The sequence below is a fragment of the Lepisma saccharinum genome, chromosome 7 (assembly GCF_977018435.1).
Source record: "Lepisma saccharinum chromosome 7, izLepSacc3.1, whole genome shotgun sequence".
In the NCBI taxonomy this organism is placed as follows: Eukaryota; Metazoa; Arthropoda; class Insecta; order Zygentoma; family Lepismatidae; genus Lepisma; species Lepisma saccharinum.
In genome coordinates this window covers 86,717,959-86,745,764 of record NC_139235.1, presented here as the reverse complement: position 1 = coordinate 86,745,764, position 27,806 = coordinate 86,717,959, and the positions used below count along the sequence as shown (strand labels likewise).

Genomic DNA, 27,806 nt, shown 5'->3' with positions numbered 1-27,806 from the left:
GTCATACTAAATAACAAAAATCAATGAATTCAGAATAATCTATTTTAATGTTTTTTTATGGTTAAAAGTGACAAAAAATTATATCTCGTATATAATGAACAGTATAATTCAGGTTTAAGAAGAAATGGCTTTCTTAGTCGTAGGTTGTTGCTATGCCGATCAATGGTGAATGACATCGTACCTATTCAATGAGTCACCTGTTGCTATGTGGACCAAGAGGAGAATATCCTCTTGTGTAAACAAGCGAATTGAAAAATAGTGAAAAATGGCCTTTAAACTTTTATACATGGTTTTCCTCATTTCTTCTTTACTTTTTCTAAAAAAAAAACCTTCAAAATATATACTTTTTCGTGACTAACGTAACATTAATACGAGGCCCATTCAGGACCCTCAAACTAGCAGTTAGCAGCACAAGATTTCTTCCATTAAGGCATTTACACACTCCATATATGTCATATTATTTGGCCAGTAATACATTTTAATTATTATTTTCTTTTTCCTTATCTTTTCTTTCATCCAAAGTACCGTACCATAAAAATAAAAACATTCCTTCATTTTGTGGTGAACTTATTTTAACCGCATTGCACATTAGTGTCACCATCTTGAACGGAATACTGTTGTCATATTCAGAAACTGCAGAATTTAAACTTTACAACGACATATAACATGATAGGGTTCTGTTAACATGAAAAATCAATGCAAGTGTCACAAAATCATGGAATGACCTTGTATAGTTTCACGTTGGCTGTCCAAATATAATTATGTCCGTGTATAATACGCACCACAGTTTTTTGGGCAAACATTTTGGAAAAAAGTGCACATTATACATGAGTAAATACGGTAAGCACTGCCTTTTTTTCTCCATATTTCACGTGGTGCTCATCAGCTTAAAAAGCAGTGAAATTGCTGGGAAAAAAAATCACTATCTTCCAATGTAAGGCAACAAGCAATGTATACAATTAATATGAAATAGATGTTAGCATATGCATATAGGTCAAATCTAAATGTTATTAATAAGTATCTTATAATGTGTACATGTTTCTTTCCTTAAACAGAATGTACTGCTCAACTTACAAGAGAAACTGTTGCAATGGCTGAATGTTACTTATGATCCATGGATTTGTGCCCCACATGGTGTATTGGAAAATGCTGGTGCTTTCAAGCACCATCCACAGTGTCTTCCTTTCCACAATGAACTATGAAATACATATAATCACAGCAACCACATTCAAGGAGTTCAAATATTAAACTAGAATATTATTATTATACATCTTGAAGCTTTCCTGGTGATGAAGACATTCTGACTTACCTAAAAAGTGTGTTTTTGTGCCTATGTTTGAGTTTTTAATGCTTTGGCTTGAAAAATATCTCATATTAATGAATGTTTTTTGTATGGCTGAGCTGATCCTGATATCGATGTCTTGGTTGGAATTTATTTACCGATACCAGCCGATACTTTGTGGCATTTCGGTCTTTCACGGGGTCCTCAAAAATGCCACATGGTACCTTTGTAGAGTGTAATTACCTTTGTAGAGTGTAATTATCCTGGAAATTATGCAAAATTCGAACTTACTTTTTAATTTGCACCAATTTTGATGTAAAAAACTGGATTTTTTGATTATATAAAGTGTATTTTAATATTCTGATGTAATTCTTGAATATTTTAAAGCAAAGTTCTTGGTCAATTGATGCATACAATTGAAGTAGAATACTTACACACTAATACTGATGATCAATATTTTGAACAGCTTTAAATTATTATAAATTTCAATATCAGTATCGGTTGAAAGTGGTATCAGGTCAGCCCTGTTTTTTTTTTGTTGTAACTATGTTTTGAAATAAAAAAAATAAAACATTTTAATAAAAGTTATCTAAAATATTTTTTTCACTATGTACAACCTTTGCCTGGAAAGTTTAGAGACTGTTAAAATAACTACGAAAATTTTGTACTCACTAATTATTTGTCCTGGGTACCTTCAAAGTAGTCTCCTCTGGAACTGACACTTCTGCCAATGCTTCTGCAGGTTCTGGTAGCATGCAGAGAAAGCCTCTTCTGGGTTGCTGTGTAGCTCAGCTGTCGCAGCCACTTGGATAGCTGTAACGTTTCTGTTCCATGTCCCCTTCAGTGCTCTTTTCGGCAGTGGAATAAGGAACGTATCACATGGAGACATATCAAGGGAGTATGGAGAGTGTGGAAGAGCTGTAATTTTGTGTTTTGCCATAAATTCCTGGACAGACACCGTGGTGCAAGAGAAAACATTGTCCTGAAGCCCATAGGTCAGATCGTCATTGCCTAAGTGCCTTCCACAAACATTTCAACAAGCTCACATAGTGTGTTTGGTTTATTGTTTCACCCTCGGGCACATATGGGTTGTTCATGGCCACCCAGAGTAAGTCTCTTCCTCCACAGACTCCCTGCCATTCACAAAACTCTTGTGCCACTCGAACACTCGTGCTCCTCATAATGACTGCTCACATATGCCTGCTGGATAAGGTTCCAGGTTTCCGCGACTGTCTTTCCTAAATTCACACAAAAGTGTATGTTCACACACTGCTCGATTTTCACATCCATGCTTGACGATCACCAAGAACACAATACCACCGCAGCAAAGACACCTGTGTTACTATGCAACGTCCTGCCATCTGGCGGAATCTCACGGAAACACTTTTAAGATCACAGGAAGAGCTGCAATCAACCATACCACCTGCTGCAAAACTTATTTCTAATTAATTCTACTTCCAATTTTACCGTCTCAAAACTTTCCAGACGAATAATATTGAAATAATTAACAAAAAATAATCTAAACACTTCCTCTTCAGATTCAAACTCGTCAGTAACTTCAAAATCACAAGCAGAATCCTAGTGAAAAATTTATAATGTGCATATAAATTGTTCAATGCAATTCTCAAGAGCATAAGTTAAAGCAAAATGTAATACGTTACAAGTAAAAATCAGACTTGACAGCAAAGAAAACAACACACTCACATCATCTAGCAGTTGGAATTTGAAAGATGTGGTTATAATACACGTGCACAAGAGACATAGCCTGCTGCTTATTCACAATACGACTATAGCAAAGAGTGGGCTATGCCCATCTTATTGGGCAGTAGGTGTATGATGCTTTTGGCATTAGCTTCTGACAGCAATGACTCGTACAACATAAAGTAGAAAAACGTTATTGTTTTGAATCTGCAACCTCTTAAGTGTTTTTTTCTTCTTCTTTTTTTTGCTTTGACGATTATAAAATACAAACACAACACAAAACAGGGACGTCTATTCAGAACCATTCACATGCTAAAAATAATTTCCACAATGTCCAATAATTCGTTTATCAGCGATTTTGTTTTTATAAAAAAATCTGCTTGTGGCAGATGCGAGGGCCACTATTTATATTTTGAACCTTGGCAACACTGATTGAAGTTAGGCACGATTTCACATTTGCACGGAATCGTCTGGCATTATTGGCCATAACGTACTTTAAATGTTTTGTCAATAGCTTGATTTGTGTTGTTTATGTTGCCTTGGAGATTTGCGCGACAACAATAAAATGGAATTAACTCATGAACATTTTCGTGCGATGATTTTTTACGATTTTCGACGTGGATTATCAAGACAAGAGTGCATCGATCAACTTACTTCCACATTTGGCGATGAAGCCTCATCCTTTGCCACTGTGAAACGCTGGTATAACAAATTTAATCATGGCCGCCATTCGCTCACCGACGAGATTCGCGAAGGTCGTCCAAAATCAGTTGTTGTTCAAGAAAACATTGATGCTGTGCAAAACCTAATACTGCAAGATCGTCATGTGACATACTGTGAGATTGAGGCAACCATAGGCATTAGTTCCACCAGCATATATAAAATATTACATGATCATTTAGCTGTGAGAAAGGTATGTTCTCGTTGGATCCCACACAATTTGACAAAAACTTAAAAAGACGCTCGCGTCAATTGGTGCAAACAAATGCTCAATAAATACAATCGTGGTTTTTCAAAAGACGTATGTAAGATTGTAACAGGTGACGAATCATGGATATATGCATATGAGCTGGAACGTAAACAGCAGTCGACTGTATGGGTGTTTCAAGATGAACCCAATCCAACAAAAGTTGTTTGCGCTCAAAGCACATCGAAACAAATGGTCGCCTGTTTTTTCGGGAAAACTGGTCATGTGGCAACTGTGCCTTTAGAGGAACGTAGAAAGGTCAACTCTGAATGGTACACAACAATTTGTTTGCCAGAGGTCTTCGGTCAAATACGGAAAACAAACAAACGCCGTCGGATCATTCTTCATCAAGACAATGCCAGCTGTCACACATCTCGTCTAACAACCGACTTTATGAACAGTCAAAAAATCGAATTGATGGGTCATTCGCCGTACAGTCCTGATTTGGCACCCAATGACTTCTTCTTGTTCTCGAATGTCAAGAATAAATTGCGTGGACAACGATTTTCGTCGGCGGAAAATGCTGTTGATGCGTTCAAAAACCATATTATGGAGGTGTCTCAAGAAGATTGGAAAAACTGCTTTGACAAATGGTTCGAACGAATGCAAAAGTGTATTAACCATAAAGGAGAATACTTCGAAAAACAATAAAGCAGTTTTCAATGCCAAATTCCTGTTTTTTTCATTGTTAGGCTCAAAATATAAATAGTGACCCTCGTACAACTCATCCAACACAATGCAAAGAACAAAAACAGGATTATTTAGCAAGGCTCAGTCTGGTTCAAGGGTGCATTTTTACCCCTGCCCTGCAATGCAAGCCACAGAAATTGAATTCCAAGCCAAGAGTGGTTGTAGCTGATAAAATGCCTGCATGGGAACTGGTGGCACATGTTTTCTTCAGAAATCTTGAACTCCAAGAGCAGCATTCTTTTGAGCAAGCACAGTTAAAAATGTATATAGATCCACCACAGTATTTGAAAACCTGGCATGAGAGCAGTGTCGCTAGGCTACATCATGGGGAAGCCTGTAGTTCGCACATTTTCCGAGGTTTCAGAAAGCTTGGTGCTACTAGAACTGAAGTTCTTTTCCTTGTTGGGGCTGAAATCGTTGAACATACAGCGTGTCTGGCTTAAAAGTACAATAAAAGAAAAAATCATTACATGTAATATTTAACCAAGAGCACCTTAAGCCTTACGTAGTTTGAAAGTTAATCTCAAAAGGTTTTTTTCGAAAGCTTGCAAAACGTCAGAACTCTGATTGCGTGTGTGCACAAACTGAACTGAATTGAACAGTCGTAGCGTCAGTAGCCATGTGGACTTGACCCCCCCTGGTTCCCCAGACATTACTCCTGGTTTTGTAAAGTCACAATTGTACCAGACACAGGTTCGTGACCTTCCTGATCTACGACATCGCATTTGTGCTCCAATCCGAAATGTGACTCCAGTGATGCTGAAGAACACATGGCAGAGCTTCAATACAGGTTGGACATCTGTAGAGGAACTAATGGTGCTCATATTGAGGTGTACCAACTGTTTGAGTTACTCTATAGGTTGAAGAAAGCTCTACGGAAATATCTTCATAAACTTAAAACTTATAAAATTTTCTTTTATTGTACTTTTAAGCCAGACACACTGTATAACTGAAATACAATAGTACAGAACCTTAAGGAAACTGCAAGGGACCACCAGAAAAAACAAAACAAAAAAAAAACATACTAATGAGAAAAACGTACTATTGCAAAATGTATAACTGCAATTTCACGCTATTAACCAAAAGATCTTGTTAAAATGAGTAATTTTGGGAATGGACTGATTAAAAAGGCAAGAAAAATGAGTCTCTTTTAAATGTAACGATTTTATTTACAACATCAATGGCACTTACAATATCACAAACAATACAAATATAATACAAAATTAGGATCCAATTGGATTGAATGCTAACGTCAAAGCTGCACTTCAAGTTCTTGAGATTCCCGTCAAAATTGTACAAATATAAATGTCCAACACTGTGAGATTAACTACTCCTTTCTCTATACAGGAATTAAAGATAAAAAACACCCTACATTATTTTGTACTGAATATAATATAAAAAATGATAGTGTTAATGTAAATACACATGATATCCTTCTATTGCAATATTTTTCATGAGTAATCTTATGGTTTAATATCTTAATAAGAACTTTGTATTATGAAATTTGTAGGGTTTAGGAGGTCAGATGTTACCCTGTAGGTACTGAAAATGCTACAATGTTTCACTAACAAGTGGAAAACACTGCAAACAGCATAACATATCAATCTACAAAGCATAAGTTAAACAATATCCATATAATTAACACATATAAAAAATAAGTTTTGTTTAGATCTAGTACGAAACAACAAAACAAGAAAACATGTAACAAAGTGGCTTTTTTCACGGAAGTAGCAGCATTCATTCTTTTCAAAAACCACACACACACACGTATTAGCTACAACATACACATTGAGGGAAGACGTAGAAAAAAATCGCCATATTTCAATAGAAGGTTATGCTTCTTAATACTTCAAATCTTTCTCTTCTAATTTTAAAAGAAAGATCCACGTCTACGTGAAACAACACACAATTTTGCGAACTTCATACACAGCTTTGGTGAAAACATTCTACCGTTCCCCGTTTCGTTTTGGAATGCAGTACTTATATGGGAACTGAACATAGTCAACCATTAGAACAGTGATGCACCATCCAATACTTTCAGTTCATGTAAAACAGTCTTACTGGACCAATCAAACTGCAGTGATATTTCAATACGAGGAGTTGGTGATAAGTTGGATAGAAAAATGGAACTGATGACGAGAGGACTGTTCTACAAGTTATTACATAGTCAAGCTTCACACATAACTCAAATCATCCATAATTAAATACAGTTGAACCTGAGTTATACAGATGTCAAGGTGAAGAGAACATAACACGTATAACTGACAATTACTTACAAAATCAGATTTATATACCATGTCATATCATTATTAAAATATGTAATTGTATCTATTTTCAGGAACACGATATACCAAATACAGGTTATTTCTGTCAAAGTCACGATATACGTAATACAGGTTATTTCTGTCATAAAGTCATAAAGTGGTAAATTAATGAATCTAAAAGTTTCATTCTTAAGTTTTATGTGGATTAGCATCCACATCCTGTATAATTTTTACTTCCTGGTCAAGCATGTAACTTTTCGTCTTTCTGTTCTCTGTGGCCGACCAATAGGAACGGAAAATGTTCACTGAAGGAACCGCTGTTGTTTTAATTATGGAACCAAGGCAAATGTCAGCTATCGGCATTTTTTTAACATGTGTACTTTCGTATCTCGATTCTGTGCAAAAGAAAATGCATCTCATATTCTGAAAAATTGCACCAAATCTTTCTCCTCAGATTTCACGCCACGTGCTGCATCTCCTTGCCCTCTCTGTGACGCCACCATGCCACACTTGTCTTTCTCACAACCCGAGACCAACTCCCACCATGCCTATCCTGTTTCGTATTTGAATTTTGAAACTTGCCTTGTGTTTTTGTAACAACAAAAAGTTTATACTTCTGCGACATTGTTGTAGCTTGGTTACCTACAAATCAACTGTATTTTATGAAAATTAGTATGTATAACATTGAATTACGTATAAATGCATTACGTGCAAATAAGGTTTAATTAACACGTTTTAAAATTATATTTTGCTGGGCACTACAGTAATTTCGTCTGACTACCATGCTCAAGGTCCCAGGTTCGATCCCCAGCTGGTTCAAGTCTGGGAACTTTTCTAACGTTGGAAGCGGCCCTAGTGCCCACCCAGCATCGAATGACATGGGTACCTGGGGGAAACTCTGGGGGGGGGGGGGTAAAGGTGGTCAGGGGCACGGTGCTGATCAAATCACCCCCACTCATGACCGGATCAAGAAAGTATGGGGCGTTACCCCCACACCCCCTATACGCCTTCATGGCATGGTGCTAAGCACAGGGGACCACTTTACCTTTACTACAGTAATTTACATATAAAACAGAATTACGCAGAACTGAGTTACGTATAAAGCATTCTCAAATGTAATGCTTTTTAAATTTCACATTCAGGATAAGCCAGTGTCTAATAAAGTGAAATTGTGACAAACTGTGGCTTGGTATATTAATTGAGTACAAGAGTGGAACGAAGTTCAAGGATCTCAGATTCAAACCCTTTCAAGTTACAATTTTCACCTGCTTTTCAAACGTTATTTACAATTATCTAATAAAGATAAAATATTATTAAACAGTCTGTATTATATAAAAGGGGGCAACAAATACAGAGTATTTCAGCAACAGATCTGAAAACTTTTATGTATTATACTAAGATGTTACAAAATGATAATAAAAAGAAGAATGACCACAGATAAGAAAAATTACATCTGAAATTACCCATGTAAATAAAATTAAATGTGTCATGTCAGTCAATAGAGCATAAAGGGGAAAATAATAGTACTGATTAGAGGGGGGAAAGGAATATTACATGCTACATAGAAACACAAAACTGAGAAATACAGAAAATTGGAGACAACAAGTAAAGAAATGCAGAATGAGATCAGAATACATAACAAAATACAAAACATATTTTTGTATGTGTGTGGACAGGGCAAGAACAGACAAAGTAATTAACAACAGGAACATACACAAACTAAAGTTTGGTTGAACAAAAATTTAGATAGGAAAATATGCTACTGCAAAGAATCACCCACCATACTGCACAGATGTGGCATGCCTGACTGTTGAGGATTGAAATTGAGATTTTTTTAAAGAAAGTATAAAAATAGTGTTTTGTATAGTATGAATGTTGAATAATACAAATATTACTTAACATTTTTCAACGTCCCACCCTTCTTGCACAATTAAAGAGAAGTGACATGAAGATCAAGTATATTGCACCCACATTGAAAGAAATTGATTTGCATATTGTACTTCAGAAATACAGGTAGAGCAGTTGATAAAACATGAGAATATTTCATCTGATCAAGCAAGGCAAATATTTTTGTGAAAAAGGAAATAATAATAAAAAACTGAATGTGTTGTCTTCATGACGTAAAAAAGAAAAATTGAAATTTATATAGGATTATGTGATCAGCCAAATAATGAACACGAATATAATATGTTCTCTGACTAAGTATTTGTCCTTATTGGTAAAGTATAACTAAATTTTTGCTGTCACCAAGATAAACCTGAGAACAAGAAAATACAGTTGATATAGTTTGTTTAAGAAAATCGTAAGTTCCAAGTTCGCAAAAGAAAAACAATTAGAGAGAGGGAAAAAATCCAATATGCTGCTTCTTTAGTTACACCAATTAAAAACCCATATTTGTGTTTCGTTTTCAAGGAGTATATGACTAACAAACATATAATGCACAGAAGCATTATAATAAATTTTATTGGGACTTTGCTGGTTAAGTATATTATAGTGGGAAAATGTGAAATTTAAGAATGTACATGATTCAACAATTCAATACAACCAATTTCTCATTTAAATTGGACCGGCACATAATGGGTTTTCTGCAAATCTGGGGTCTCTTTCAATGATTGAGATGGTGCTGCCTGGTGTGTGCACATTGTTGTGGCTCAGATACCACTTTAAACTGTACACACAGTCCTAATTAGCCTTTCAGCACATAAAGTGGACTTTAAAAAATCTGAACTTATTATAGGTCAATGCCTATTAAGTACATAATGTATTTAAACACCCTCATACATAACACCAATACTGTCAAATTTTCAAAATATGTTACTTGAAAATTCCTGTATAGCTCCTTTCTGTACAGTACATACTTTTCAAGTACAAATTTTCATGATTCCTACTGGCAAGAAATCTGGAAAAATCACTTTGGGAAGTAATTTTTCACTTCTTAAAAGTTCTCTCCAGGTAAATACACCAACAAGTTTAAAATAATTATTAACGAAAGAAAGAACAAAAACAAAATTGAATCACATAACTTTGAATTATTCCTAATAGGCCTACACAATTTGTAGTAGTTTTAGAAGTTTCCAACAAATTTGTATAACTAGCTAAAACTTGACCACATCCTGTATGTACTTATCATTAATGAAAACAAAGAATCAATTACACTGTTGTAACAATATGAAATCCTTGAAAAGAACAATGTGAAGCTCAGGAAATTGTAAATAAATTCTTCTTGTATAAAAGTGATACATGGAAAGTCAAGAAAAATTCAGCAACAGCATTATAAATATATAAGAAAATCCTCTTTCAAAAATTATTTGCATTTGTGGTTTACGTAATATTCATTGGAAAATCTGAATTATATTCATGTCTTAAGCCAGTCATTCCCTGAATCTAACTCCCTATAACCTAGACCCTATAATTATACTCTACAGCTCACCATATTTGATGGCTAATGAGCGTTACATGCGGTACACAGTGGAGGTCACCTGACTGCAACAGCCAATCCTCCTCCAAGCGAAAGCATAGCCAGTAGGAATTCTGACATCATCATTGACCTGTCTCCTGCAGTGTTTCCCTCTGCCCATGTGGCCATCATATGTGGCAAGCTGTATAACTTCCTATCACTCATGTCAGGTATTAATCTATTCATACTTAATGATATATTGTCTTCTCTACTTATATTATCTAATTTCCACCAAGTGTTATCATAAAAAGATGTGCCTTTTGTTTTTTTAATACAAGGCATTTAGTATACAACTCATAGGAACCAGCATTAGCAATTGTTAATAACCATGAGCTTAATACAACAATAATATAGGATATGCCTTAATGACTTCAAAACAGAGCTACCCTGATAAGACCATCAGCAAAAATAAATACATTTAGGCAGAGCATATCCAAACCAAATGAAGTATTAATATATATTAACATCGAAGAAGTAAAATATCACAATTGTTCAGAATTTGCTTCAAATAATTCAACTTACTTCTTAATAATAATGCTAAACTAACCAAATATCAAATGATAAGTTTTTGGGGGTGTAAAATGCTTCCTGTTTTTGTTCAATAAAGATAATAACATTTATTCAATGAGGCCCCTTAATGTAATTCATTTATTTTACATTATACGAGGGGACACATCTGGAAACTGAAAAACTATGCTTGACCCACAGAAAGTGCATTCATAAAACAAAACATCCAGAAATTTCTCAGACACGAGTGGAATGTTGTTACTGAATGACAACAATGGCTTGAAAGATGTACATGCAGACAAGCAAGTTGAGTAGATTGCTTAACAATACCAATGCAACAATATAATTAATAGCACGTACACAAACAAAAGCAAAAATTCAATGATGTACTTGAGATCACAAACCAAATAGCTATGCACATTATGCAGCTAAAATGTCACAGGCTAATATTTCCCAGGATGGTACCCATTTATAATCTTTGACAAAGTAGAAGATTTTAAATTTCTTCCTGGTCTAAATTTATGAAGATGGGTTCTTGCTTCCTTTAATAATGAGGACATGTTCTTTTGAAATAGTAGGTGGATGTTTAAGGCAGACTTTCTACATATTACTTAACTAAACTCTGTGATGCAACAGCTTCAGATATTCACATTTGTTTTTTAAAATTTCCTCTTCTTTCAAAAAACGACTATGATATTCCAAAAATCTGAAAAATTACATCTGCTTAGAAATCCTTTTAGATCATTCACACAAATCTTCATGTGGTTTCCTTTTCCTGTTGTCCAGATATTAATTATAGATTTGTAGCTATGGATGCCTATTTTCCATCACACATATCTACACAACAGTGAAAGCAAGCCACACAAAAAAGGCATTCTAAGCAGATTTTTCAGAATGTTGAATACCATAGTGGTTTTACGAAAAGAGAAGAAATTTCGACGATGGCTTTGCTGATGTTGGCCAAGGTCCAGTCAAGCCATAAAAATTCATTGTTGCCACTCAAGGCCAGAAAAATTGCATCATTAGCCCCATCTAGTTCGCTGCCCCCTTTTGACTCTCATTGCACTGAACCATCTAGTTGGTTACACGGTGCAACACAGACTTGTCTACTTCGTGTTCAAGTACTTTGGTGTCAAGTAGTGTATTTGGTGTCTGCACTGTTTGCACTACCTTCTGGAGCGGTGTAGCATGTGATGTATCACGTGGTGCATGCTAACTAATCAAATGAACGTTTGAAGCAGCAGACAGGCATTTGTTGAATCTTCTGAACTTGAACACCGATATTCGTCTAATTGGTTGAACGTCATTTCCTTGCACCAGCCTGACACCGGGGTACATCTGCACTACACAGAGTGCCAAAAAGTGCAGCGAAATAGACGGGGCTATTGAGTTACTTCATATTGCACTGAGTATTTGCTTTTTGGAGCTCAATAATTGATACACCGTCGTCGCCATGCAGGTTCGATACCCGGTGGACACACGTAGTGGTTCAGATCCCACTCTAAACTGTAGGTCCAGTCCCAATTAGCCTTACTGTGCATAAAGTGGACTTAAAACACCAAATCAATCAATCAATTGGTACACATACACAGATATGACCGTCCCATGAAGGTACTTCCATTGCAGATTCTCACTCTCTCTGGTGCAACAATACTCTGGGGGCCAAGACCTACCAAGCAGGTTTTCCCATAGGGTGTTACATGGTCAGTCAATTAAGTCCCACTGCTACAGATTCCCAGCTTTTTATGACTGCTACAATGAGCATCACCTCCCAAGTAGCTCCCCAACTGTTCTCATGTTCAACCATGGATCGAACCTGGGAGTTAATGCACTGAAGCAAGAGGGTAAACCACTTAGCTACATATGAGCTTTCTTTTTACTGAAAAGTGCCCCAATACTAACCATTGAATTTATATGCTTTTAGCTCCTTTAATATTTTGTTCTTCTAACTTTCAAGTAGTTTTTACCCAGATTTTTACTATTTTATTCCTTGACAACCACACACTTCTTTCAGAAAAACACTATTTTACCATTCTGTACATATTAACCAGTAACATTAAAGTCTGACCATGGCTTGAAGAAACTCCAACGAATAAGCAAATAACTTGTAGCACACTACTATCAGTAAATACAAACCTAATCAAAAGTCAATTTCTACAAAAGAAGAAAAGGTTTCCAATAATAATAAAAAGAAAATAACTGATCCAGTTATTATTCACTAACATCATTAACCTTTGATTGCTTTTTTTAATTTTTGGTTTCCAAACATATCATCATTGGAGTGACTAGTAAATTAATTGCAAAAACAAAACAATAAGTACAAAACAACGCTTTCAACATAGTTCAGAAAATATATCCTACTGATAACTTGTGTGATATCAAGGTGTTATAAGTTTGTAATATCCATGGATCAGATTTTACCCTCTAAGATTATTTTGAACAGATAGGCAGGCTGTCAGTACACTTCATTTGCCTTTCTTCTCTATCACAGACTTAAAATAGTTTAAATCTAAAACTAAAGAACGATTTTAGCAATGCTGATTGTAAACAGCAAGTCTTCTATCAGAAAGTTAGAAATTTTTCAGTTTCTATAATCAGTAATATACAGAGTGCTTCAAAAAAGTGTACACACACTTCAGGAGAAGAAGAAAAAAATGTTAAAACGTCTTCATACAAAGATGTGTATTTACCTGAAAGTCTGGTTACAAGTCAGTTTGAAGATTTCAATGCACTTTCTGGGCTAAATGTTTACAATAAATGCTCAAACTGATGGTCTCCAGCACCATTACATCTCTGAGTATGGACCACAACTGCTTCAGTAACACTCACCAAAGTTTGCAGTGGGATTTCTGCTTTAATCTCATCCCAATGTGTGTCCAGGTTATCTGGAATACACTTTATACTTTACTGTTCCCCATAAGTAAAAATCAAGACGTGTATGATCTTACATTCTCAAATGGTACCTGCTGCCATCTATTGAGCAAACATCATATCACATTTCTACCGTATTTCATCCCCCCTCCCAGCTGGGAATATGGATTTTTTTAAACATTTTAAAGTGTGTATACATTCTTTTGAAGCACTCTGTATAAATGTGTGATTTGTTGTTCACATTCAGGCAAGTTGCACAATCTTCGGCCTGCAGTGACCAATGTTATGCAGTGTTAAATTTCGAATGAGTGATTTGAATTTAAAGATTTTCAATATCCACAATATTCAAGGTTGATGCCTATTTCTGTGCTTTTTGATCTTGCTGTATTTCTATCTGCCCATTTCTGCAATTTCGTGCCTTGAAATCAGAGCTCTAGTAATATCATTTGGTTATTCACATTCTCTTAATAATTCAATATGCATACATAATATACAATTTCTCAGATTTTTCATTCTTCTACTTACAAGCATTCATCTTCTCCACTTTACGACACCAGAGTAGATTTCCTTCATTTGACTATTTCCTCTTACTTTGCAATGCTTTGAACACAATTGTCATTCTAATTTTGATTTTTGTTCATTGTTACATTCAAATGTAAACACAGTAATAAGTTGATACATGCAACTCATTAAAATCTCAGGTAAATAAGCAACATACAATAATACTATGAACAAATATGGTTGTGTGTGTGCATAAATATCTATAATGTTGAAAAATACACAATTAACAATTGTTTCAAAAACAAATTGTTTTATATGTATAGTATTGAACTTTACTCCATCATTATTTGTTCATCACCACAAAACATGATTATTACTTTTTAAAATATTGTTTCAGGAATTGGGTACATAGTTTGCAGCAAGAATGTAACAGGTATCATCGTGCAAAATGGCAACACTTTCTAAAAAAATGTTCCTATTCGGAAAAGAAACTAAACCGTATATAACCAAAAGGAGGTGTATTCTGCATGTTTCTTTTTTCATTTTGTCTTAATACCATGATACATTTAGTTTAACATACAGGAAGGGCCAAAAAGATGTTACCACTGAAATGGATAAGTCGAGGTTATAGTTAGTATATATTTAGGTATTGATTTTCACTGTAATTTACACATGTGTATGTATGGAGGTATGTGAATGGTACAAATTGTATCTCAAGGATATCAATTACATACCAACTACAGTTTCCATATAAAATGTCTCCAATAATCACTTGCAAGGCATATAAACATATATCTCATCCTCCCATCAAATTGTGGTAACATCTTTTTGGCCCTCCCTGTATATTAAACATTTGGCATGTTGAAAAACACACACTCAGGCTGCATATATTCCTTATGTCATATGTCTGGATAATAATCACACACTTATTGGCAAGAAACTAATGAGTTAAATTAAGAAAAAAAAAACTGCTTTTCAACTGAGGATCTAATCTTCTTGGGTTTCAAAGAATAAAAGAAAGATACTTAAATTACTTTTTAGTAATAAAAAATATGTACCAGAACAAGATTTTATATATATATATATATATATATATATATATATCTTGCTGCAAGTTAACTTGATTCGATATACTATGCTCAGTAATGTCTCAAGTGCATTACACAAATGATGTTTCAACTACTACCACGGGTTTGCTGTGATGTTTTCTTCTCATGGACATTTTGACAGCACATGGAACAAAATGCGTACAGTGTCGGAATATACAGAAGACATTACCAAAAGTACAAACTCAGGGTTGCTGAAACATTACACAGCTGTGTGTTTCGGTGTACACAATATTCAGTCAACATATTTCAGATACTTTTAACAACTACCGTAGTTGTACAATCTCAAATAAATACTAATTATTGCCACCTGCTCAGAACTACAAAACTATAAATAAATCTGGGAGAATATCAATGAACATTAACACAGGAAGAAAAAAATGTTTTCTAGAACTGAGCTGATACCTTTCTATTGGTACGTGAGTAAGCATTGGTTCAAATTTCAACAGTACCAGTCAATACATTTATGGCGATCTGGAAGCTCGAAAGGTCAACAAAAGTATCACAATATACTTTCACAGTCTCTACATCCTGGAAATTATAAATATTTTAACGCAAAACTCTAGTAGATTGATGTGCTATACCCAGGGTGTCTACAAAAATAACAAATCCAAAATTCTTGACTTTTTCTTGACCTTCCATTCCTTTTTCTTAACATATATTTAATCACCTCCTACTCAGTCATAGTTGGAAATTAAGGAAATTCATATTTTTATTTAATGAAAAACCCCTACCACAATGCTGGTTAAGACAAAAACTGAAGCTGTACTTTAGCAAGGGATTTAGACTTGCTTTAGCTATCTATTAATGTATGTAAAAATTAACGTTTCAGACTTCATCCTGGACAGGGAATACTTATACAAAACTTCACTCATACAAGAATGTAATTCATAAGAAACAAAGTGAGGAAATTTTAACAACAACTCAATATAATTTTAGATTTCCAAATATTCAATTTTATCAAATCCCAGTACAGGTATATAAAAATGTAAATTCACTACTGCAAAAAATAGCAAAAATTCTTGACCACAAGCATAATTTATTCACTTTTTCTTGACCTATTTGACTGGTAGACACCCTGTATACATCACATTCGAAACAATATTTTGAAATTTAATACTTAAAACTACTGTGTTTCACTGCATAATCAAATAATTTCTTAGTTTCACATAACCACACGTTGTAAATTATTAACTACAAGAAAGCTCTGAAGGGATCAAGATTCCTTCTGACAGAATCCCTGAAGGCCACTCGACATCAGGTGCTGCAGAGGGCTAAGGACCAACACGGCCCCAGGAACGTCTGGACCCAGGATGGAAGGATCATTATACTTCGTAGCAACGGGCATAAGATCTCGGTCACGACGATGGAGGACTTGCAAAAAATCGAGTGAACGTGGAGGGGAAAGGACACCCTGAGACATGGACATAAAAAAGCTCAGCGTCCATTTTAAAACTGTGTTGTACATACATTGTGCAAGTTTCTTTTCTACATATATTTGTTATTCTTTTTTGTGTTTCCGTGTTAGTGTATATGTTTATCTGCGTGTGTGTGTGCTTAAGTGTGATGCAAAGGGTTTTCAGTGTTCTGCAAACATCATCTCTTCTGCCGCCTTGGTAAGTAGACTTATAATTCCTTACATAGCATGCCTTTCCGGATCATCCAATAAATTGAAATTCAACTCTCTGCGATGGCTGGAACCGGTAATTTGGTCACTGTAAATTTGGCAACGCCCCCATCCAGCCCATTTGCGGAACTCGGAGACTTGTCCCTCTCCCCAGGAAGTGTGACCGACCCCTCCCCACCCCCTTCACGGCAGACGATTGTAAACTTTTTTCCCAAACCCAGGTCAACTTTCGCCGCCGGCAACCTCAATGTAGCGCACATAAATGCCCAGAGCGCCCTCAAACATTTCCTCGAGATCCAAAATATATTTTCCACGCTCGAACATATCGATGCTCTTTTAATCTCCGAAACGTGGCTGCAAGAGTCCCTCTCGAGCGATCTGGTGCATGTGGCGGGATTTAAACTCTTTAGGAGAGACAGGATCGGAAAAAGGGGCGGGGGAGTAGCAATATATCTAAGGGAAGACATTAACGCAAAAGTAATAGGACAATCTCACGGAGAATATAACTATTCTTCCGAATTCCTCATTCTCGAAGTCACCGTAAGACAACAAAAGGTTCTTTTGTCCGTAGTGTACCGACCTCCTTGCACTTCCCTCGTCAACTTCGAAAATGAAATCGGGAATTTCTTGCCCAACTATGAACATTCGATAATTTTGGGGGACTTTAATATCGATCTCTGCTGCACAAATAAAGAAGTCACGTCGTTCCGGGACACGGTGTCTGCTCTGAACCTTTCCATCTGTCCTCTCGACCCAACTCACCACACTCCAACCTCTGAATCGTGGATCGACTTAATTCTTGTTTCCAGCCCATCACGCGTAGTAAGTCACGGACAAACCCCAGTACCCGGAATCTCTTACCATGACATGATATTTTTATCTTATGAGCTGCGCGTTCCCAAGTACAAAGCCAAAGTTGTATGTTACAGAGACATTAAAAACATAAACGATGGGCAATTATCTGCCGACGCCGCCCTTCTCCCATGGCACGTAATCAGCACGTTGCCCACTCTCGACCAACAGGTGAATCTCCTTAACACTTTCATTCTCCAGTTGTACGACAAGCACGCCCCGGTGAAAAAGAAACGCGTCTCTCGCCCCCCTTGTCCGTGGTTGACGAACGACCTGCGGCAGCTCATGGCAGCCAGGGATCGAGCCTACGGCAAACATCGGAGGGACGTAAAGCGCGGCCAGTCGGCAAGTGGCAGTTTCGAAAGTTTCAGAATATTACGAAATCGTTGTAACCAAGAGGTCAGGAAAGCAAAGCGTCGATTCGCGAACGATCTTCTGAATTATGAGAAAAAGTCGGATGTTATTTGGAAAAAACTGAAAACTTTAGGAGTTGGTAAACAAAAAAGGAACGATCAATTAAACTTCTCCATAGAAATGTTGAACGAATATTTCAGCGAAGTTCAAACACTGGACAATAATGTAAGGGAAGAAACAATACGAACGATTTCGACCACCGTTCACAGAACCGCACCAAAATTTTTCTTCTCGCCCATTCGGCCAGAACACGTTCAGTCAGCTCTCAATAAAATAAAATCCACTGCTGTGGGAATAGACGAAATCTCTGTTCTAATGATTAAAAAAATTCTCCCGTACGTTCTCGTTCCTATAACAGGCATTTTTAATTTCTCCCTGTCCTTCGGCATATTCCCGTCGATTTGGAAACTGGCTAAGGTTCGCCCTCTGCCGAAAACAAACAAAGTTCTCAGCCTCGGCGACCACCGGCCGATAAGTATTCTTCCGGCTCTGTCCAAAGCTCTGGAACACGTTGTCAGTAACCAAACGCGTAATTTCTTATCACGAAACAATCTAATGAATCCCCTCCAATCGGGATTCCGGCGCAACCATAGCACCTGCACAGCGCTCATCAACGTGACGGACGACATAAGACACGCCATGGACATTAAAGAAGTAACTATTCTTGTACTTCTGGACTTTAGTAAAGCTTTTCAGACTATTGACCACGACATCCTGCTATCCAAGCTATCCTTCCTGTACAACTTCTCTGACCCAACCGTAGCTTGGTTCCGTTCGTATATTAATGAACGCCAACAATGCGTCTTCAACTCTGGTGAGAAATCGTCGTGGCGATCAATCAGCGCCGGTGTCCCCCAGGGAACCGTCCTCGGTCCACTCCTCTTCTCTCTGTACATTAACCATATTCCTGACGCACTCGAACACTGCAAATATCACATCTATGCAGATGATGTTCAGCTGTATTTGTCATTTCCTCCAAAGAATATTGAAAATTCAATTCGCGATATAAATTATGATCTGAACAAAATCAGTACTTGGTCAGCTAATCATGGGCTACTAATTAATCCTTCTAAAACCCAAACTATTATTATAGGTTCACAAAAAATGCTTTCAGCATTTGAAATTTCTTCCCTCCCGCCCATAATGGTCTTAGGGAAAGCTATTAAATTAAGTAAAACAGCCAAAAATCTGGGCGTAATGTTTAATCAGCATCTCTCATGGTCAGATCACGTAAATTTAACTAGTAAAAGAGCCTTCGCTGCATTACACGCTCTTGTTCGGCTTAAACATTTTCTACCCGTTAGCATTAAAATCAAACTGGTGCAAGCACTTGTTTTTCCACACTTCGATTACTGCGATTCTGTCTATTCCGAACTACCAGATGATCTCCCTCAACGTCTTCAACGAGTACAAAACACCTGCGTCCGCTTTATTTTCGATCTGAAATATAGGGACCATTTATCCGTTTTCTTTACAAAGCTAAATTGGCTCAAATTAATTGATCGGCGAAAGGTACACAACCTCACCCTTCTCTATAGGGCAATCAGTTCAAAGGAACCGGCTTATCTCTCGAGCAGATTCTCAATGCTTTCCAAATCACACAGCCTTGACACCAGATCGCGAGGGAGAACTCAACTACTCATCCCACTTCATAACTCAAATTTTTATTCAAAATCTTTCACCGTTTCTACTTCTCGTCTTTGGAACTCACTGCCCCTCGAAATCCGAAACTCATCTTCAGTATATGTCTTTAAGACGCAATTAAAACATTTTTTTATTGGGCACAAATAGTTAGCACATTATATTTTAGTGATAAATTGCATACAGTTAAGCGCAGAACAACACTGAAAATCCTTATTCACCTTAATATTTCAAATCCCTGACTACTGTCATGAATATCTGATTGTGTGTGTGTATGTGTGTGTTTTGTTGTATGTTCGTGTGTATAGGTTAGGATTTTATTCCCATATGTATTTTTTTTTCGTATCATTTTTTTCTGTAATTTTTTCTTTGTAATTTTATATTTCTCTTTTTATATTTTAAAATTTACCTTTCTATGTAATGGTTTAAATGTTGTTGTAAACATGGTTAAGTGGTAGAAAAGGCTACAAAGCCTTAACTTCGCCATGATAAACAAGACGCAATAAATAAATAAATAAATAAATAAAATAAGTTTTACTAACACGTGGTTTAAAGGTTCCTTCTTAAACAGACATTTCGACGAATCTGTTGCCTGGATCATCTTCAGGGTATCCAATCAGATCATATTAAAAAAGTCAAAACAATCATAAAAATGGTTAAAAGGATAAAAATCAAATCGCTGCAGACTGCTTCATGTACGTCACTGCCCACCACTTGCTCTACATATACGTAAGGAGCCTTTAAACCACACGTAAGCAAAACTTGTATTTTTACTTAGTAACAATGAATAACAATCATAGATTTGATGCCAGTTTTTGCAAAAAAGTTGGGTGTGACCATTACTTGAGGCTTTCCTTTTTTTTTTTAAAAAAAAAGTGCCTATATTACCTGTACTTAAAAATAATTTATTACTAAACTGTCTTTGATGCAAATATTGAATCTAGTCCAAATTGATGCACATCAATTTTTTTGTGACAGTTTAGCAAATATTTTTCTAGTCTGAAAAAAAAACATAATGCATTGGTTGTTATTGATTTGTGTTATAGTCAAAATATTACACTTGAGAAAATTTACTACAGTGTTGCCAAGTACGAACATACAAAATTTAATTTTCTGTATCCGAAGATTTTGCACCTCCATCATTGTTTTCATTATCTGACATGCTGATGTGATGATTATGCTGTGATAGATTATAAACCAATTTTTTGACTAAAAAAGCAGTGAAATTCAGCACTTTAAATTGTTTCAAATTTCAAGTATTGTAATTGTAATTGGGTCAAAGTGGTACCAGCTCAGCTCTAATGTTTTCTTTGTATGAATTATTGCTAGCGTGTTCTTCGTCCTTTAATCTACAACTCTCACATTTACGTTACTGTAACCTCATACACACACAAAAAATGCTCACTCACTATACATATTTACACATAATTCAGTGTTCACACAAATGATTTTTTACAAATGTAATAAATAACTCACCCCTAATAACAGCATCCTCATTTCGTCACTTATGGAAAAAAAAGGACAAAAAGTAATTTCCCATCACAAGTCAACTATATTAGTTACTACATACTTATCACATTGTTCACCTGAAGCTCTCTGCCCTCGTGCATATTACGTCAAACTGACTGGAATGATTCTTAATGTCGTTTCTTGAAGGAACACTCAAACTGGTGGTGACATTTCGACGCTGGAAAGTTCAGGAAATATTTCCTCTGCTAATATATCCAGCAGTGTGTAAGTTAACTGAAATAAAGGAAATTCTTGCATGTGGGAACATGTAAAGATGGAGGAAAATTTCAAAGTATTATGCACTATTGGGTCAATAAGAATTACATGCATAATGAGGGAAAATGTAAAATTTGGAAACAAAATGTGGTTCCACTGTATTTATAAATGTGAAATACAGGGTGGCCCAAAAAAGGTAACCAAAATGTATACCGTTACCGTTCGGTGACCTATTTCTTGGGCCACTCTATACAAAGGCAAATCAAATGTTTTACCCTGCTGGTGTTGCCATTACCTGTAAGGGAGGGTCACCCAAACATCATTTGGACCACATCCAGCCAGCGTGGACTGTGGTATGGACCACAGAAAGTAATGGAACACCAAATGAATAAATAACCAAGTATGGTAACATAATATTCCAAATTTGCACAAATAGAATTTAGCAGTCACATTAATAAAAAAAACAACTTAATAACAAGTGAACAGTATCATCGAAGGAATAGTGGATAAACTGAATCTTTTAACAAACCCATGCAGATTTGTTACCTCTTATTTGCTCCTGTGAAGGATATATAGGTTTTACTCCCAATTCTTATTGTTAGCATTTAGTAGGTTTGGTGCGTATTACTCACAATTCCAGAATATAAAAAAAGACTAATATTATTATTATTTTTACGTTAAAAACTGTACTTACGTATGTGAGTATGTTGTTCCTATTTTCCTTTCTTTAGAACTACGTTTCGGGGACTAACTATCTCCTTCTTCAGGTTCGTATAAAAAAACTAGGTACTTAACATGGTACCACGTCGAAATGTAATAAAAGGATAGTGGACAAGGGTTGGTGTGGATACATTTATTATATTATATCCCCCCTCTAGATGTATTTAGAAAACTCGTCATTCTCTAAAAAGTTGCACAATTACCCTATTCCCACGTTAAGAATGTTAAAAGACTAAAAACCTGTATGTATCACTATGTACAACTTGCAGGTTCGGCTTTTCCTGCTCAACTGTGTTTCCTAATCCACATGAAGGTCACTCTTCCACGAACGTTTTCCTCTCCCCTTTATTTTCTTATTTCCCCCTCAGTATCGCGTCACAAATCGAACGTAAATTCTCGTTCTTCTCGAACAGCTTGGATAACTTCCGGAGTGACGTGGAAACCGATATTGGGTTCAATCTTCTGAGTTTTATCCCATTTTTTGAGGAAATTGATCCACCCTTCTTCAAAATTTCCTTCATCCCTGTTAAGATTATTTTTTCACCCTCTACAAATATTCGCTGTTTCATACACATTTCTTCCTAACTTTCTCTTTTCCTTTCTAATGATTTCCTTTTTTACAATTCTATGTCCGCTTTCCAAAATGTGTTCCGAGAGACCTGTTTTGGGAACTTTTTCTTTTATATCTTTTTCACGTTCGCTCCATCTTTTACCCATATTTCGACCAGTCTGTCCTATATATTCCTTCCCACATTGACATTCTATTCAATATACTCCTTTCTGTCTTTCCGGTATTTCTTTCATTGTTTTTCCTATCTTATAATCCGTAAAGTACTTTTCCACATTCTTTCGTTATTTTTCCGATTTTTTCGGATACATTTTGATGGTAAGGGATACCAACGTACTTTACCTCTACATTTTCGATTTTTTCGTTCTCTTTTTCTTTTTGGTCCTCTTCCTCTCTTTTTGTTTCTTTCATGATGATTTTCTGTGCTCTTCCCGCAATCCTATCCATTTCTCTATTTGTGTACCCGTTTTTCAATCCTGTTTTTCTTCTCCACTGAATTTTGTTTTCCTTTTCTTTTCTCCCATTGCATAGTCTACCAGCTCTGATAAAAAAGTATAGGAATACATTTTTCTTTGTTTTTCCGGGGTGCGCCGATTCCTTATTAATATATAGATTCCCCACAGGGGTTTATGATGCACTCCTGTCCTAATCCTATTCCCTTCTTTCAAGATACTAAGGTCCAGAAAATGGATTTTTCCGTCAACTAAGTTTTCCCTAGTGAAGTTAATTCTGTCGTCTTGTTTTTCTAATTCTTCAAAGACCTTGTTCAGTGCTACCCCATTTCCTATAATCAAGATATCATATACATACAGGGTGGCTACAAACAAGCAGAAATGAAATTCCCTGACTTTTCCAGGTTTTCCAGGACAAAATTTACATTTTTCCCTGACAATTACAAACTAAACTAAATAGATGTTTTTGCAAATGGAAATAATAAACTTATTCAGACCCACGTATGGTTTTGTTAAGTACCAATATTATCTTCTATGAAATTGACTTAATTTCTCTATTCTCTATGATTTGAATTCAAACTGCAAAATAGTGAATTTGGAAAATTATTACAATTCACAAGCTAGGGAAGGATTACGGAATGTTGTCATATGCAGTAAGTTTAAAATAAAATACTTGATTATTTTTAAAGTTATGACTAAATGAGATAAGAGTGATTGATTAAGAAATACAATTTGTAATTTATCAGATTCCTTATACATTCTCGGGATTATATGTTGATATTTCCACTGAGGTTTGGAACCCTCTGCTTGCAAGAACCATGAGTGCAGACTCATTTTTCAATGCATAAAGCTACTTCTCTCTTCTCTGTAAAGCAAACAACTTAACTCTTGCATATAACATTATTGGACTCTGTGCTAAATGCTATGGAGGAAACTGACATCATTCTTATGGGTGATTTTAACCTTCATATAAAATGGTCATCATCGAACTCTGGCCTCTGCACAGACAATGATGACAGGTGGTTTTTCGACCATTACATCAAGGCGATTGGACTTCAACAATTTGTAGATTTTCCCACAAGATGCACAGAAACTCTCGACCTGTTGCTGTCCTCGCACACAAAGGTCAAGGCCACTCCCGGTGAGCAATTCATTGCCTCGGACAACACCCCCGTGCATGCCGAAATCCAAGTCCCTGGAAAAGCCCCCAGGCCCTCCCCCTCCTCCAGACCTGTCTACAACTGGAAAAGAGTCAACTGGGAGGAACTTTCCCTTTTCACCAGCCTCATTCCTTGGACAATGATGGACCCCCTCCCCGCGGAAGAAGCAGTGGATTTCCTCGTGGACTGTGTGCAGGCTGTAATTAAAGATCACGTGCCCCTAAGGAAAACAAGAACATCCCGATTCCCTGTGTGGTATACTGAAGAGACTAAGCTTACGCTGAAGAACAAAAAGAATGCGTGGATTCTGTGGAAACAAATTCCGAACGTTCATACACTGAACACTTTTACTTACTTAAGGAAGTATAGCAAAAACTTAATTCAAAGGGACTATAATAATTATATTCAAAGTGTAACAGAAAGTGCTGCTAAAAATCCTAAAACATTCTGGACGCTAATTAACTCACGCCGGCAACACGACCGTATTCCCCTTCAAGTCTCCTGGAACGGTAAGTCTGCTACAAAGGATGAGCGTTCATCACTTTTTAACTCGTACTTCCATAGTAACTTTACAAAGAATGCTGCTACCACACTACCGGAAGTCAGGTCCATTATTCCTTACACACTCTTTCAAATCTCAACTAACTGCAATGAAGTTCAAGAATTATTAAAATCTGTTTCAAGTTCCAAAGCTACCACTCTTAATGATATTCCTGCGATATTTCTGAAACATTTAGCCCATATTTTATCCAAACCAATAAGCACAATCTTTAATAAATGCTTCTCCGAAGGTGTGTTTCCTTTTACATGGAAGCAAGCAAATATAGTCCCTATCCTCAAACACGGAAACAAAACTCATGTCACTTCCTATCGGCCGATTTCCTTACTTCCTGCACTTGCACTGCTAGCTGAAAAAATCATTTCTAATCGTATCCTTGCACATGTTTCTCCGTTTCTCTCTCCCACTCAACACGGTTTTCTCCCTCATGCTTCCTGTGATACAAACCTTGCTTGCTTGCTTACCAAAGCAGTTAACTGCCTGAATGCCAAGCAAGACATGGATGTCGTATACTTAGACTTTTCCAAAGCCTTTGACTCTATCTCTCACACGCAACTCATCCACAAATTATCGAATAGATTCAATATTCACGGAACTCTTCTTAAACTACTTTCATCTTACTTGCACAATAGAAAGCAAAAGGTTATCGTATCTGGTTGCTCTTCGTCGTGGCTCCCTGTAGTTTCCGGTGTGCCCCAAGGAAGTTCTCTGGGGCCCCTGTGTTTCTCTCTCTTCATGGATGACATTCACGAATATATTTCTTCCGAATGTTCAGTATTATTGTATGCTGATGACTGCAAATTATTCCGAAACATTACCTCACCTCAGGACACATGCTACATCCAAGACAATCTCAAACACATTGAACGCTGGTGTCAAGACTGGAATCTCAAATTAAATCCGGATAAATCTGTTGTCATGAGGTTTACCCTAAAATCCAATAACACAGTGCCATCCTACAAGTTATGCAACCAGGTTATTCCGTTCGTACGACAGCACAAGGATCTTGGTGTCATTTTTGATAGCAAACTGACTTTCAACCATCACATAGACTACATAATTTCGAAAGCGATGAAAACACTTGGACTAATTTACAGATTTACAGACATAACTCACGTTTCTGCCCTCAAAACCTACTTTACAATGTGTGTTGTTCCTATTCTTGAATATGGCTCCTGTATTTGGTCAATGGCATGTGAAAGCAATTTAAAGAAAACAAACAAAGTAGTAAGTTTCTTCGTCAGAATAGTCAAACACAGATGCCCAGCCCTTGCAAACTTCTCCAAACAAGAAATTCTATCCACTCTACAAATTCATGACCTTTCTCTTCGCCGTCAACTCTCAGATTTAACACTACTCTTCAGAATCATTAATGGACAACTTTTCACCAGCGAACTCTTGCCACTTCTTAATATCAGAATCCCACGTCCCAACAGTAAATGCAACAACTTCTTTTACATTAAATCTTCAAGGCTATCCTTAGAACAAAGATCACTTCTCTACAGGCTACAAACCATTTACAACTCATTAATCCATTTATCAAAGCAGACTTACAGAACGGCGTGCATAAAGCAGCTGAAGTATAAATAATATTATTCTTGATCTAGTTGTTATTATTCTTGTTATATATGTATATGTGTGTGTATGTGTCCATCTTATTATTTTGTTTATTTCTTTTCCGGTTGATATCCTGATGTAAAATGGATTTTTCTGTATTCAGGACTTTTCAAATAAATAAATAAATAAATAAATAAATAAATAAGTGAAACAATTGAATCGAACAAAATAAAGTGTCATATTTCCTTACATTATCAATGGGATTTCTGCTTCAGTACAGCATATCCAAGTGAAGTACTGTGAAACTGACAACATGCAGTTATACCATCAATGCTGACGAAAAGGGTATGTAGGTATTAGAAATTTAACGCAAGGAATTTATAGAATTGCATTGTATAGGTACCTGATTTAGCTAACCACACAATAAAACAGGAACACTCTAATAATAAAAGCTTCTGAAAGTTCATGTATGAGGGGCATCCTGAAAAAAGCTCCAATGGTGCCTATACGCAGCACTAGTGGTCGGAGATTGACACACACACATGCAGGCAGGAAGAAGTGGCAAATAGCTGTAATCTGGTACAGTTGCAATGCAGCCGTTGTAGGACAGTTCTAGGTTAAAGATTGCAACTCTCATACAGTCTCCCACCAACTGCGATGTAGCCTACGTGTAGTAATCAGATTCTTGCATGCTCAGAATTTGGCACAGAGCCACTAGCAATCGTGTGTGAGGTGTGCAGACCGGACGTCGTGAGTGATAGTATGGTCAGATGATGGTGCAGACAATTCACGGAAGGCCAATCGAATGTGCACAACCCCATACAGCTGAGTACACACAGGCCCTTTGCATCACTTCAGGTGAGATATCTTGGACCACTCCCTGTACAGCCCTGGCTTGAATGTACAGACTTTCATCTCTTTGTTTAACTGAAGAAGTTTCTGGCAGGGCAAGGATTTGACAGCTACACTGCAGTAGAGATAGTTCCAGTCTTTGCTGTCAGACACATATACCATGGGCATACAAAATTTAGTGCCATGCTACGACAAACGCCAGAACAACGGTGGTGATTATGCCGAAAATTAGATTAGGACTCACTGTTACTAATTCAATAAATTACAACTGATATTCTTGTTTTATTTATGCCTAATCGGTAGGGACCTTGATATTTTGTTATTTTTTTTTCA

At 36.4% G+C, this 27,806-nt stretch overlaps 2 protein-coding genes across 3 annotated transcripts in view; one reads left to right on the top strand and one right to left on the bottom strand.

Annotated features, from left to right (window-relative positions):
• The window catches only part of Sgsh (N-sulfoglucosamine sulfohydrolase), a 33,694-nt gene extending 31,873 nt beyond the window's left edge, over window positions 1–1,821 (top strand). The window contains exon 10 of the mRNA XM_083125569.1: window positions 1,056–1,821. Within this exon, the coding sequence (XP_082981695.1) occupies window positions 1,056–1,202 (147 nt within the window). The 3' untranslated portion in view covers window positions 1,203–1,821. The remainder of the gene's footprint in view (window positions 1–1,055) is intronic.
• An 18,607-nt stretch (window positions 1,822–20,428) lies between these two features.
• The window catches only part of LOC145989992 (sorting nexin-14-like), a 75,386-nt gene continuing 68,008 nt past the window's right edge, over window positions 20,429–27,806 (bottom strand). For both annotated transcript variants that reach the window (XM_083125567.1, XM_083125568.1), the window contains one exon: window positions 20,429–21,623. In XM_083125567.1, coding sequence (XP_082981693.1) covers window positions 21,543–21,623 — 81 coding nt within the window. In that variant the 3' untranslated portion in view covers window positions 20,429–21,542. The remainder of the gene's footprint in view (window positions 21,624–27,806) is intronic.